This window comes from Dermacentor albipictus, chromosome 9, assembly GCF_038994185.2.
Source record: "Dermacentor albipictus isolate Rhodes 1998 colony chromosome 9, USDA_Dalb.pri_finalv2, whole genome shotgun sequence".
NCBI lineage: Eukaryota > Metazoa > Arthropoda > Arachnida > Ixodida > Ixodidae > Dermacentor > Dermacentor albipictus.
This window is the reverse complement of record NC_091829.1, coordinates 116,747,458-116,761,225: the sequence shown is the minus strand read 5'-3', so window position 1 is coordinate 116,761,225 and position 13,768 is coordinate 116,747,458. Positions and strand designations below refer to the sequence as shown.

Genomic DNA, 13,768 nt, shown 5'->3' with positions numbered 1-13,768 from the left:
ACTGAAAAGTGTATAAGTGCAATAAATAGTATACATGTTTTATTGATTCTCCTAGCGACAATCTCATCAATACACCCAAGCTCACTGCACTGTAAGTCTTGAAAAAAGAGTCTTGTTCAAGGCAGACTTCCTATGGTTTAAACATTTATGAGCAATCCTCGCCTACCTATGTGCTAGACACGGCGCCGAAGGAAATGCCAAGATATGTAAACATTATGTTCACAGAGTACATACGAACATTCCAATTTGATGCTCCGACTTTTACACAAGGCGCACTGCTGGCCTGGTGGTCAAAGGAGCAAAAATGAAGACTAACCAACCTCTTCTCCGTGCCGCAAGATAGGAAGACAGCTCGCGGGAGTAAATGACGGTTAATCTATGAGGACTCAGTTCGGCTGTCAAAATTGAGAAGAGGCTCAAGATGTACTTGCTGGTATACTTGGTACTTTTCATAACATAATTACCACTAAATGGACACCCACCAAACCAGAGACACAATGTCGTCGTGATTCTTGAATTCGCTTCTGTTCTACATGAAATATAAGCACAATCCCCGGAAGTGTTTCCTGTGCCGTGATGTTCCATTTAAAGTCCCAAGTGCGATAAGATCCTGTCGCGTCCAGTGTTTCATATACTGAAGGGGCGACGGTGACCCGAGAGGGGGAGGTGGCTTGGTGCGCGCCGTTTTCTCATGCGCAAAATGTTGCAGAACTGGTGATAATGCGCACCTTAGATGGGAAGGAGGGCGCCAGGTAACTTCCTCTAGTCAAGCCGTTACTTCACTGGCTGTGCGAGTGGCAAAGCGCATACGAGAAAGGTACACCCTATCATGGATGCAACCTGCTGTGGGCGCACACGCCTACTGTTTGATGTAGCGTAATTTAAAGTGCCGGAGACTTGCTGAATTGGGACGCAACACGAAGCGCCCACTTCTCTCTGCATGTGCATCATGCTCTTATTGTGACAGTGAGTGTTTGCGGTCGTTTAGTGAGACATGTTCATGTGTGCCTCCTCGCGCGTAGCACCATGCTTGTTATTCAGTTAGTAAGCGAATGTTTACTCCAGTTTACAAGGCCGATAAAACTACGAGCTTTACTTCAAGTAGTCTCATACTTTGCTATTGCTATCATTGTTTTGCCTTTCGAGCTGCACAGTGCCTGAATTTCATATGCGTCACTCTATCAGCAGTTATGTCATACTAAAGACTGGATACCACAGGTATAGTGACAGAAAAACTGACGGGAAAGACCCTTGAGGTAACCACCAACAAGCATGGTGCACACGTCAGCAAGTGCTCTTTTAGACAGGAAGGTTTGCGTACTGCTGCTGCTGCGTGCTTGCGGTAGTAAAGAACAAGGGTTCTCTTCGGTCACTCTAACTAAAGGGAAGAACTAGCGAATGTTTGGTAGAAGTTTTTTAGCCATAATTTGCACCAACGTATGCACCAAGGTAATCTGATGCAGAGGGCAGGAGTGATCAGATGAACATGCAATATATTAGAAATTGAAACATATGGATATGCGTGTGTGTCGTGCGGTGACTCAAATCTTGAGGACTTAATCTGGTCGGTCATAATACATGAGGCCCTAATATGTTTAATATTCTTGTAATTTCTTGTTTTCTTTTGTCCGTGCTGGCACAACGCCCTACCTACGTTGCCAGCAGTCTCGGCCACCAGCTCGAACGTGTGATAAGGAATGAACGGAATAGAAGGAAGAGCATCTTTATATACTGCGGCTTCTGATTTTTCTAATGCTATCATCTACTGCAGCAGTATACTGTGACAATAACTTTGGGGGGTGGTTTTACTTTTGCGAGATTTCTTGTGAACGGCACCGATCGCGTCGGTGCCGTCTACGTCCACGAGTGACAACATTCCTGCCATACTGTGAAGCACGCTTTCTTAGCAGCGCCAGAAATGCTGTCGCTTGTAGGCGACGACGCGCCAGGTGTTCGTCACGCAATATGTAGGGAAAGTCAAAGTATTCCCAATAGTGACTACCACGCGCCTGACGTGGTATTATGCCCTATTTACATCACTATGACAGGCCCTACCTTCGCTATGGCGGCTTGCGAACAGGAGGATTGCGTAAATGTTGCATGTGGTGACGCTGGTAACGAGCCAGAAAGGCTCAATGGAAGTGTTTTTAACCCTATCTTTGTCTCCATCAACAAGCATTGCGCTTTGGAAGTTCTGCCACAGCAGTTTCATCGTAACAACCGAGCATGAAATTGTTTTGTCTTCTCATAAAGTTTGGCTGTAGTGAGCATCCCGGACCTAGGTTCAAGGCAACTGTCCAATGCAGCGATGACGATGAGGAGAGCTTGCTTGTTCAGGCCACCGCACCGGTGTTGAAGAGCCCCCTCATCGTTGCCTCCATAAAGCCACGTACGCAGTCACGCTGCTCCCGTGCATGCGGTGAGAGTCAGCACGGAGTGCCTCTGGTGCACCACTGTTCCGCCAACGGGGCAGAACAGCTTCGAGCCTTCAATCTGTTCCCTGCGAGAGTGATCAATGCAGTAACAAAGCGTAATTACACAAAAGTGACAACACATACCATGCTATTCAACTTAACGAATACAACAGTAAGAAGTTTGCCATTTCCAGTACCGGATCTTGAATTTTTGTGACACAACTTGTCGTATGAAGTAACAGTGTTGATCGCAATATGTGATCCTAGGTTATTATGCTGATACTGGGCTTCTTCGATTTTCCACTTCTGGCTACCCGCGGGCTGCCACAGCCAGCCAGAGCGTCTTCGTTTTTCTCAGGTTGCTCCGCCCACCGCGCTACGCACTTCCGCCGGGCGTTCGTTTTGCTCGCGCTGGACGGTTCTGGCTACCCGCGGGCTGCCAGAACCTGCCAGGACGATTTTGGTCTGGCTGCTCTCTGGAAGTTCTCTGGCTAGCAGATGACTAAAAGAGGCGATGGACGCTCGCCGCCATCTTTACGGGGACCTAAATTTACCTCGCTCAGCCAACTGTCTGCGGTCATCTCCGGATTTCCTTACTTCTAGCGTTATCTTTTTAGGTGCTAACGCTCCGTTCCGCATCGCGAAGTGGTGTGATACGAGCCATGGTGAACCGTTTGAAGCTTTTGTGAGTGTGTGTGTGTGTCCCCTGATTGCTTTTTAGCGGCGGTGAACAGCACGCCGCGCTCTCATGAGTGCAGGTTATCTGCATCGTGTTCCACGCAAGCTGTAGATGCTCAATCACACATTGCGGTACATTTTGGGTTCGTCTTTCTCTGGTCGCGTTCCTTTTCACATATTTCGCGTATGTATATCTCTCCTTTCTCTGCAGTTAGCGAAGGCTTTGCAGTTAGCCCGTGTTCGCTCCGTCTCTCCGTCGTATGCTTAGGTGGCAGCTCGAAACCGATGTGTTCGAACTGCAGGCCGTTGATCTAAGAGTACAGTGATTGCACTCGGTACATTTAGACACACGTACATTGGCTAATTGCTCTCATGATTGCGACCAATGTTTTTTTTTTCGTGTGAAACGTTTCGCTGGTCACAGGCGACGTGCATTTTCACGCACCACCTGCGTCCCCAGCTCCTTAAATGGGAAGCACCATCAGCCACAACAAACTTTCTGAAATCGAAGCCCAAGCAGGTCGGCGCGAAATTTTATGCGCATGAGACGTACCCTATAACCTGCTTTTTCATGTCGTGTGATTACACAACGCCAACTCATCAATGTCACCGGTGGTTGACGAGATCGCGGTCGGCGGTCGACGGTGGTCAGCGAGGTCCAGTTATCGCTTTGGAGTATACAAACACGATTTCGCGTCTTGTCATCCACCTCGTCGGAGGCCATCTGTTGCGCTGCGCAAGGCGCGGTTTGCCGAGTACGCGTCCTGCGCCGAGTCGTGCGAAATCGCGCGAAAGTGATCGTATTCCTGAGTGCAACTATATATTTTCAAGCTGGCAACGCATAAACGGCCGACTACGCCGAGCGTGCGTCGGCCTCGACGGGCGCTGCCATGCTGGTAGCATGTTTACATTTGGCAAGCTGTACCCGCGTTCGATTTTGCAAACTTCGGGCAGGTTCGGATTGCCTTGGGATCCCAGCCCACGTGACTTCCTGTCAGAACCGGAGCTAGCTGGCTGCCGTCTGGCTCCCAGCGGGCTGCCAGAACTCCGAAAATCGAAGAGGCCCACTGAACGCCTAGGGCAGAAACGATGGTTCTTCGCAATCACAACTTCCTGTAGCAGTTTTAAACAGAGGTGATCACATTGGTGTCATTGATTATCTAGAAGCATTATTGGATGACGTTTGTCTTGAAAAATACGGCACAGCAGAAAATTTGTAGCAAAAGTTTACAGAAGCGACTGCGTACTGGGAAGTAAATTTTATCCCTACAGAGATAAAACGTACAAAGCGCAGGTGACCATGGATATCGCGTAACGTTATTCACAAGAAAAGAAAAATACAGGGCAGCGCAAGAGAATAGGTGACTGCGATGAATACTGTAGATTAACCATTGAGCGTAAAGAATTAGCTAAGCCCGTAACCACTTCTTTCTGTCACACTTACGACTTTCACGGCACACGAACGAAGCAAATTTTGGCGCTATCTGTCCAAGACTGAAAACTGTGTCGCGCAGTTAGAAATAGGTAGTGCAATTGAGGACGAGGCTCCGTTTGTTCTCCGTTTGTTTTCACTCGCACTTCAGAATCTTCCGAGGACGACGGAACGCTAGCCAATGATTCAACAATGGCACCAGTCGAATTGTTATGACAAGGAATAGTAATCTTTATTTACAAATGGACGTAGAAAAGTCCTCAGGACGCGACAACATCCCAAAAATGTTTCTCAGACGCTACGCGGAGGAAGTGACTCCTTTCATGCATAAAATTTTCCCAGCGTTCTTTGAAGCTTCTAGCGTTCCATTTGACTGGCTTCGTGCAAAAATCATCCCCAACCACAAATGCCGCAGCAAGTAACAGGTCAACAATTAAAGACCCGCGTCACTATACAGCTGCTACTGCAAGCACGTGGAGCACATTATTAACAAAGCGATTACTACCTATCTTGAGGGAAATATCTTGCTGCACACTAAGAGACACGGTTCCCGCAAAGGTCTTACGAGAGTAACACAACCTTTAGAAGAAGTTCACAACTTCTTCACAATAATTAATTCTAGACTACAAGTGGACGCTATTTTCATGGACTTTTCAAAAGCATTTGACAGGCTAGCACACTGGAAGTTTATAAGCAAGCTTAGACACATTGGAATAGATGGGAATGTACTATCACGAATAAGCGCGTGCCTCTATAACCGCGCTCAGTTCACTGTAGTGAACAAAGCAGAATCCGAATATTTGGAAGTTTTTTTTTTTTTTCAGGAGTACCCCTAGGTTCTGTGTTAGGTCATATCTTATTCTTAATACACGTTAATGACATGCACTTTCAAGTCGAACCGGGCGTAACACAAATGTTATTTGCGGATGACTGCGTCATATAAAAAACAGTTCAAAAATAGGCTGATTAGCTTAAACCCATCTTTACTCAGCGTTACCAGATGGTGCGTAATGGGGAATCAGAACAAACGCAATAAAGACTGCATGCATGTCAGTAACACGGAAGAAAGTGCCATTGCTCTTCAACTTCAAGCTCATGGGATCGGAGGTTGCGCTGACAAAATAGTACAAATACTGACGGGTAGCCTTAACGAGTGCAATAAAATGGGCCACAGACATTAATAATACGTGCCAAAAAGCGCTCAGACAGCTGTGGTTTTTGCGCAGGAGGCTTTCAACAGCATCCCTGAATGACAAGCTGTCATGGTGTAAACCTCTGGTACGCCCCATTCTCGAATACGGCAATGTTTTCTTGAAACCATACCTAGTGCACCTTATGAACAAGTTAGAGGCAATTCAAAACAAGGCGCTTCCTTTCATTTATTTTAAACGTTCTAGGAATAACAATGTGACACTACTACGCAATCGCGCGGCCGTACAAGCACTTGAAATCCGGCGGAGCGTAAACTTTATTTTCAAGTCAATACGATTCGAGTCTGGCGTCCTTTTAGTAGGTCTGGGCACCCGCCGCGGACGCGGTTCCGAGACCATGCCTCGAAGCGGCTCCCTCGGCTCGCTCGATGGCATACAAATGTTCCTTTTTTTACAAGATATGTAGACAACTTTGTTGCACAAAACACAGTGGCGCAGCGTGCTAAATATCCTTTATGTGTATCCTCATATTCTATTGGAAATTATACCTATGTACTTATTGATCTCTCCTGTAAGGTCCTGCAAGGCTCACAGTATGCAATAAATACATAAAATAAATCTCGTTCCACAATTTGGGACCTAAAATCTTGAAACGTGTGTCATTTTGGAAATTTATTTCAACTGCACATGCCTTGCAAGCTCACGGGCTACAATTCGTAAATTTCAATGTGTACCGTAAAATAAATATTGAACTTATTAGTGGAATTTTAAAGTTAGTTGACCATGTGGTTTGATTTATCGTGCTAGTAATGATCTGTCTTATCGAATAATCGAGCTCAAGGGCACGAATTATGATATCGGCCCCGGGCGATTTTTATAAATTCCGGGCGATTTTATAAATTATAAATTATAAATTATAAATTATATTTTATAAATTTTATAAATGATCACCAATGTAGATACGGAAGCAAATGCACGACATACTGAAAAGGTTCCATCCCACCACACCCCAATCACAGCCGGCTATCAAAAAACTCTCTTTCTGCATGCACGCAACAGCAAAACAAAACTATATCTAATATATGACAAACCTCGTTCTTTATTGTAATTTTACAATGTCAATGCCACCTTGCAGAAGGGTCCAAAGTGCCTGCTAGTTGAGTTAGCCGTTCAGAAGTGAGTGATACCTGTTGCTCATTAATCGCGGCACATTATCAAGACTGTTTTCGACAGTTCTCAGATGTTTCTTCAAACTGCTATGCGAGGCGAGTAGGAAGAGGGGCACGTACAGAAACATGCAATCTATTATAAAGGAGCGCCCCTTCACATTTCAAACTTTATTTGGACCATGGTCAAAGAGACGCTTCCAGTAAAAGGCGAACGTATTCATAAAAAAATTTAGTAGGGATGCGCTTGGTGATATCAGCGTTTGTGACAAGTTCACCTTTGCATATATGCATAAAACGACAAATCCATGCTTCGTGAAGTGGGCTTAAATCGAACTGAGCGGTCTGGTTTTACCTACCATCCTTGTTAGCACGTCAAGAATCCTTGCCCTAACCAATAGCAAAGAACACGTGGATAGCACCGCGGACAGACGTCAGATATCGAGTGAACTCTTTGCTGCATCACAATTAAGAAGATTATCACACTCATTTTCTTTATTTTATTGGTTCATTACTTGTGCGATTGTAATATGTCTTTAATTTCTTCTTTTTTTTTTCCTCTCCAAGGTGCAAAGGTGGAGTAGCCGAGGTTCTCTCTACCTCAAAATCTCCACAGCAACGAGTGTATAAGAAAAGTACTTGACACGTTATCCCTACAGACTGCCTTATCTGTTTCGATCTTTGCACAGGTTAGTTAAATCAAGCGCAGTTAACCCTAACAATACCTTTCACGCGATTGCAATTATATTTGCCGAATTTGTGCCGTCGACGTCGGCCTCCATTGGATGTTCCGCATTAAGTCTTAGTGCGATAAGATGCTATGGAGACCGGCACCCCGTCTGCTGCGATATTGAGGGAAAGCGCGTGAGGCTCAACCGAGAAGGATGGTGGCTTGGTGCCCGCGTTGTGTTACCGCGCAAACTGTTGAACACGACGTGATCATGCGCGCGCCATAGGAAAAGGGGGGGGGGGGGGGTGCTGAAAGCGCGTCTCCTCCATCCCTACCTTGGATGCACATGGTTGTCCGCTCGGCAGAGCGCAAACGGCGCACACGCGCAATATCTTGGAAGCAATCTATGGCGCGTGCAAACACAGAGCGCGGGCCGAGATGGCTATTTCGAAGGCTTTATGCGCTGTATGTTCCTGCGCGGCTGGTGTATGTGGTCGCATAATCGCAAGTTTCCGATACGCGGTGAAGTGAGCGCTAGCAGTAAGCGTTCCCTCTATGCGACCGGCACTTTTCATCATGCTAGCGTTGGGAGCAAGAGTCTTCGTGGTCATCTAGCCAGATTTCTTGACGTTTACCTGAGCGCGCGTGCCACCGCGCTTGTTAATTTATTGAGAAAGCGAATGTCTACAACGATTTATGTGGCCGATATAACTATGAACTTCGTGTAGTTGTCCAGTACGTCGCTAGCGCTGTCAGTGCTCCACCTTTTTGATGAAACTGCGACTTTGTTCAATATTACAAAAAATCATCAGTGGTCCACCCGAACATTGGCACAAAAAGCAAACATTTCCAGATTATAACCCGAATATCCACATCTTGTATCGCAAGCTTCACATTGACACGTGTACTTGTTTATTCTTTTTCAGGGACCACATTTGATCCCCTAACAAAGTCATCGTTCAGCGCAAGACGCGTCTTTATGATTTGGAACTTACCTGAAGAGGCGGTTTATTCTGTTGTCTGTGCTCTCGCTGGCCTTGCGTAATCAGAATGCATGTGCGACGCGAATAGTGTTATACTTTATGGAAGTTATGCGAGCAACAGCGTCTACGCAGGAACCTGCGGCTAGTTATCTATATACGTGCTTGTCACAACATCAGATGTCGACGATCGACAACGTGCTCGCCGCTATGATTGCACTGAATGCTACCCATTTCCCTGTGCACAAGTTCGCCGTATAAACAATTAGTTCCATGCAGTGTTGGGCAGTATCGAATATACATGAATGTTAGATATTATCTTAAATACTCTTTGGGTATTTTGTATCTGTAGCATACGTCTGGCAAGACGTGTATTAGTATCAGTATTTCCGATACATGACAGAAAGTATAGTGCATCTTAAGGAACAATCTACTGCTATTGCAATAACACAGTGCGAAACTATAAACATTATGTTTCCATTTGTTAGGCGTGTTGATAAACTGACTTGGTGGCAGTTGCTTAGTGGCAGCAATATCTGCTTGAGAAGTGAAATTCAGCCAGCGTTTATAGTTTCGCAGTGTGTTCTGATGGCACTATCTTTTATCTTAAGGTACAAGATGCGTTATATTATGTATAGGAAATACAGTTACTGAGAGACGTCATGCCAGACGTATCATGACACAGATAAAGGATACCCGAACATTATCTAAAATAGTATCTAAGATAGATGTAACTTTGATACGGACCAGCGCTAACTAAAACACAGATCCGCATGTTGCACCTGAAAAAAAAAGGGGAGGTGGGGGGGCGTGGTATAAAAGAAGTAAGAAAGTAAAAAAAAAAATCAAGATAGAGAACGCTGTTTCATTTAGGCAAGCGGAAAATAATTGCAAAAATTTCTAGTTGTAACCGCAACATAAGTGAGCTGAGTTTAAAGGGACACTGAAGAGCACATTGATTGGACCAGCGTTGGTAAGTTGTCCTTCTAGCAACGGCAGAAAAGCCACTCTTACAGTGACAAGACACCTGCTAAGCCAGAGAAACAGGCATATACGAAAAGCAAGTGGCGACGCCGCCTTTACATTCTCGCACCCGTTCACCATGGACGACACAGATTTTAATGTCGCCTGCATGTGACTAGTCAAAGTTACATCTCTGAAAATATAATTCATTATATTTTACATGAGTCCAAGATTCAAAATAGAAATTTTCATAACTTTTACTGAAGCACTACAGCAAACATTGTGAAAAAATACTTTGCAATCTGTTATACAAAACTGACGTACCGCTGCTGGCATTCCTGCGCGAAATTCAAAAATTAAACTTTGACTAATTTTCCCTCATAACAGTGCACCTATTACAGCGAATTAACTGACAGTAGAGTTCTTCAAGAATACATTATCAATCAACCGTGATTCACTGTTTTATTCAGTGTGCCTACCTTTAAGAGCGCACTTCTTAAAAATTTTTGGCACGGTGTACACAGCAAACTGCGCTCACCTCTGACTAGCGTGGTTCATTGGCTTCATGTGCACGAAGTTGACGAGCGACTCGAGGGTGCCGAAGTGGTCGCCCCTGACGCTGGCAACAGTGATCTCACGCAGCGCATCCAGGGGTTCCAGGCTGGTGGCGAGGCGTGTGTAGCTGCGCACAGCCGGCGGTTGCAGCTTGAAGTCAGCCATCACGTCGCCATCATCTCCCCTGCGCAGACCACTGTGCTCCGGTGTGGTGCTGCGTTAGTTTCATATGGGTTTACACACTGCTGTCACGTTGTAATGATCGTCAAGAATGCAGTAGCAAATGTATGGATGAAGAAACGAACTCACTATTGGACGAACCTCTGCCCACAAAAGCAAATGAGACTCGAAACACTTCGATCACGGCGAGCGTAGTCAGCGATCGTCGAAAACTGATCAGTGAGTGAAGCGCATCAGCTTTTATAAAAGACTCGTCGAAGGTACCAGCTTAATAATTAGTGCTCCCATGCCTTCCAGAAAACACTACGCAATTCGCCTCACGCATACAATCAGATTAAAAAAGGTTCGGTGGCAACAGACAACGGATAAAACTTTCGATAGCATTCGAGAAGTTTCTAATACATGCACGCCTGCCGCGAGCGATAAGGCTTAGCATTTGTTAGGTGCTGAAAAGTGGTCACAGTAGTAACTTAAGATATGCGTGTCACCATTTTTAATGTAAAAGAGACAAAATTGTGAAAGTAGGATATTTGCAGGCATAACATTCAATCAGCTAATACATGGCTAGGGTCATCAGACGCAGAAAACAGACGAGGACGAGGAAGTGTATGTGGCCATGTATTGCCGCTTTGTCAACGTGATAGACCAACTGTCCCTTTCGAAGTGTATCCCCCTGCGCTTGATCTCCACACATATACCTCACGATGTGTAACCAACGGTGTCAGAAACAAAGTAACCGTACATTGGAGCGAATCGCCCCAAGGAAGCTAACGTTTAAAACATGAATGCGAAGTAGTGGCACTTACATATCAGTAACGAGAGGTATGTGCAGCTGCACTTTTGGTCCCAGCGTGACTGTGAGCGACGAGTTCTGCAGGATGTATCGGCTCGCCACATCAGCAATCACCTCTAGCCTCACCTCGTAGTGGTACACTGCATGTAGGTGAGTGCTCGCAAGAGCACGGATAAGCTGTTGTCGTAGAGGAGGCGCCACTTGCATTTTAAAAGGTGCTCTAGCAGCGCAAGATGAAACAAACACATGAAATAGAAGGCACTAATAAACACAAACGAGCATGTGTAATCGTACACACACACGCACATGCATGCACATGTGCACACACAAATACCTACAGACACGTACGTGTACTTGTACAGATGTCTTCCTTCTCGTCTGTTCGCAAGTGCGGGATTAAGGCCGCATTGCCACTCTCCTAGACAAAAAATTTAACTGAGCTGGAAGACACGGGTGAAAGAAATAGAATTGCAGGGACGTCATCATTACAAAAATATCTTGGTTCCGGCCCCAAACTAATTTCTTTCGTCCCGTCTTTTCTGGCGTTAAGCGCATTCACATAAGGATGCTGCTTAAGGCGTCACTTCTACCGACGGAGATAAAGAAAGGCATGTTATTGTGTGAAGCTTTCCGATTTGATTTTCCATCATCTTCAGAAGAGCCTGAATGCAGTATATGCTTAGTGCTTCATTCTGCTGCACCTAGATAGCGTGTTAGTTTTTGCAAATTAACACTTACATTTAGTGTTGTCTTTTTATACCGGTTTGGGAATACCAAGACATGGTCTCCTTTTGCACCGTCTATAACAACACACAATTGAATGATTAAACCCATAGTGTACGTAACAGTCAAATTGTTCGTCTGCTTCATAACTCAAGTGTAGGCGGAGATTACTGATTCCACGTCAGGCCCTGTATACATCTAACTTCCAAAGGAAGTACTGAATGCGGTGCATTCTGGCTGAAGTACTTGGCTAATATTTATTTATTTATTTATTTATTTATTTATTTATTTATTTATTTATTTCAGGGGCTCCTGACCCTCCATACAAATACAAGGACTACGATGCACACTGTATGGAATATCTCCGGGCTAATTTTCACCACTTGGGTGTTTTTTCAAAAAGCGACGAATGTTTGGTACACGACCATTTGCTCAATCCGCCAATCGTGCAGAACGACCTCTGCGGCCGATAAATAACCAGTGACCTCACTCACATTAACATTACGGCGTATAGGCAGGCTCATCAGGTCAATATAGATGAATGGGCTATCACTACTAGGGGCTGAGCGTGTTGATTCCTACTCGTTATAGTGTAAGCCATGCGAAAATGAGCCAAGTATTAAGACCTAAAGCAAACCTTCTTTGCTGTGTATTCCCACTATCACCTGTGGCGGGCATAGTTTATATCATGTATAAGTGTGATATATTTTTTCGCTTATCTAACAGCATATCGTGGACTGGATAGCTGCCAATGTTTATGATTAGCGGAAGAAAGAAAAAAAAACGCATGGACAGAGCGCCCACGTGTGCCTACGCTCTTTCTGCTCGCTTCTTCATTATTTCGCTTGACCATTAGCTAGAAACATGGATAGCTGTGCACAAAGGACGCCAACGTCTCACTTCTCTGACCACCTGGCGTCGGCTCTCACCGCAGTACGGGTAGTAACCAGCCGTGCGCAGGTAGACGAGAACCGAGCGCGAGCCGTCGGCCAGCGCCCGGTGCTGCGCCGCGGGTTCACCGAACCGCAGGCAGCGATCGTTGCGCGCCCCGCAGTCCGTGCAGCGGCCGGCCACGAACGAGGACCAGTCGGCGCACACGTAGCCCACCATGGCGCAAGGCCCCCCCGTCGCGATCGTCTCCATGTAGTAGTCGTACGAACGCAGGTGCTCGCACAGCAAGTCCGCTCCTGCAAGAGGCAAGAGCGTCGCATCTTGAACCCCGGCGTGATCTACTCCGAGTTCCAGAACCACTGGCTAAGCGTCGGTCTGTTGGGCCGTGCGGCGCGGAAAACGCGCTTGCGCATCGCACGAGCAAATTTAGAATGCCTTTTTTCTAATACTCGCCGTACGGCGCCGAATGGACAATTAAGCAGACAGCGATCATCTTAAGTCGTGCTCCAATACAGACGAAGCCGGCAAAAGACACCACTCCGTGAAGACAGCACCAAAGTCAGTAACGATGCAGGGTAATTTGATGCGCAAACAACATCGATGCTGGGCAGAAGGCTTGAAAACTCGAACGGAAAGTCTTGTACTCCTAGCAATACGTAGTTACGCATTGTCATTACCTTATTGTAAGCGATGTGGTGTTTTTCATTGCCTCGCCCACTCAAAGTGTTACATAACAGTGTTATGTGCTTTTCTGGACGTTTCTTGTCGACGTGAAGTACCGTTTGGTCGCAGAGAGGTCCCCTAGACGGTTTCAGATGATTACCATTACATGGACCCTCTTCTTAGCTGCTAACGTAGATTTATCCCAACGCTCGCCAGAAATGAAACACACCCTTCATAGACTGTAATCACATCTGCACTCGCTATCCATGAGGACGTGCAAGCCAGAGAGAATTCTCCTCCAGTCCACCGTATTGCATTTCTCACACTGGCATTTCCTACTTTTGTCTGAGCTGCATTGTAAACTTCCACTAGGACCTACCCTACATCACAGGTGTTTTATGTCTCAACGATGAAAACGAAAATATTTGTATATGTTATATAAGAACTCTGTTAAACTGAACCAGGACGAAAAGAACTGCCATAATTTTCATTTGCTGGTTTGGTTGACC

General features: G+C 45.7%; 1 protein-coding gene across 1 annotated transcript; it reads right to left on the bottom strand.

Moving 5' to 3' along the window:
- Positions 1-1,154: 1,154 nt before the first annotated feature.
- Positions 1,155-12,886, bottom strand: LOC139049636 (uncharacterized). Its single transcript, XM_070525285.1, has 4 exons — positions 12,635-12,886; positions 10,996-11,122; positions 9,993-10,223; positions 1,155-2,500 (listed from the first exon to the last, which is right to left on the bottom strand). Exons 1-4 carry the CDS (start codon positions 12,846-12,848, stop codon positions 2,398-2,400), a joined length of 675 nt encoding a protein of 224 aa, XP_070381386.1. The 5' UTR covers positions 12,849-12,886; the 3' UTR covers positions 1,155-2,397.
- Between the last annotated feature and the right edge of the window lie 882 nt (positions 12,887-13,768).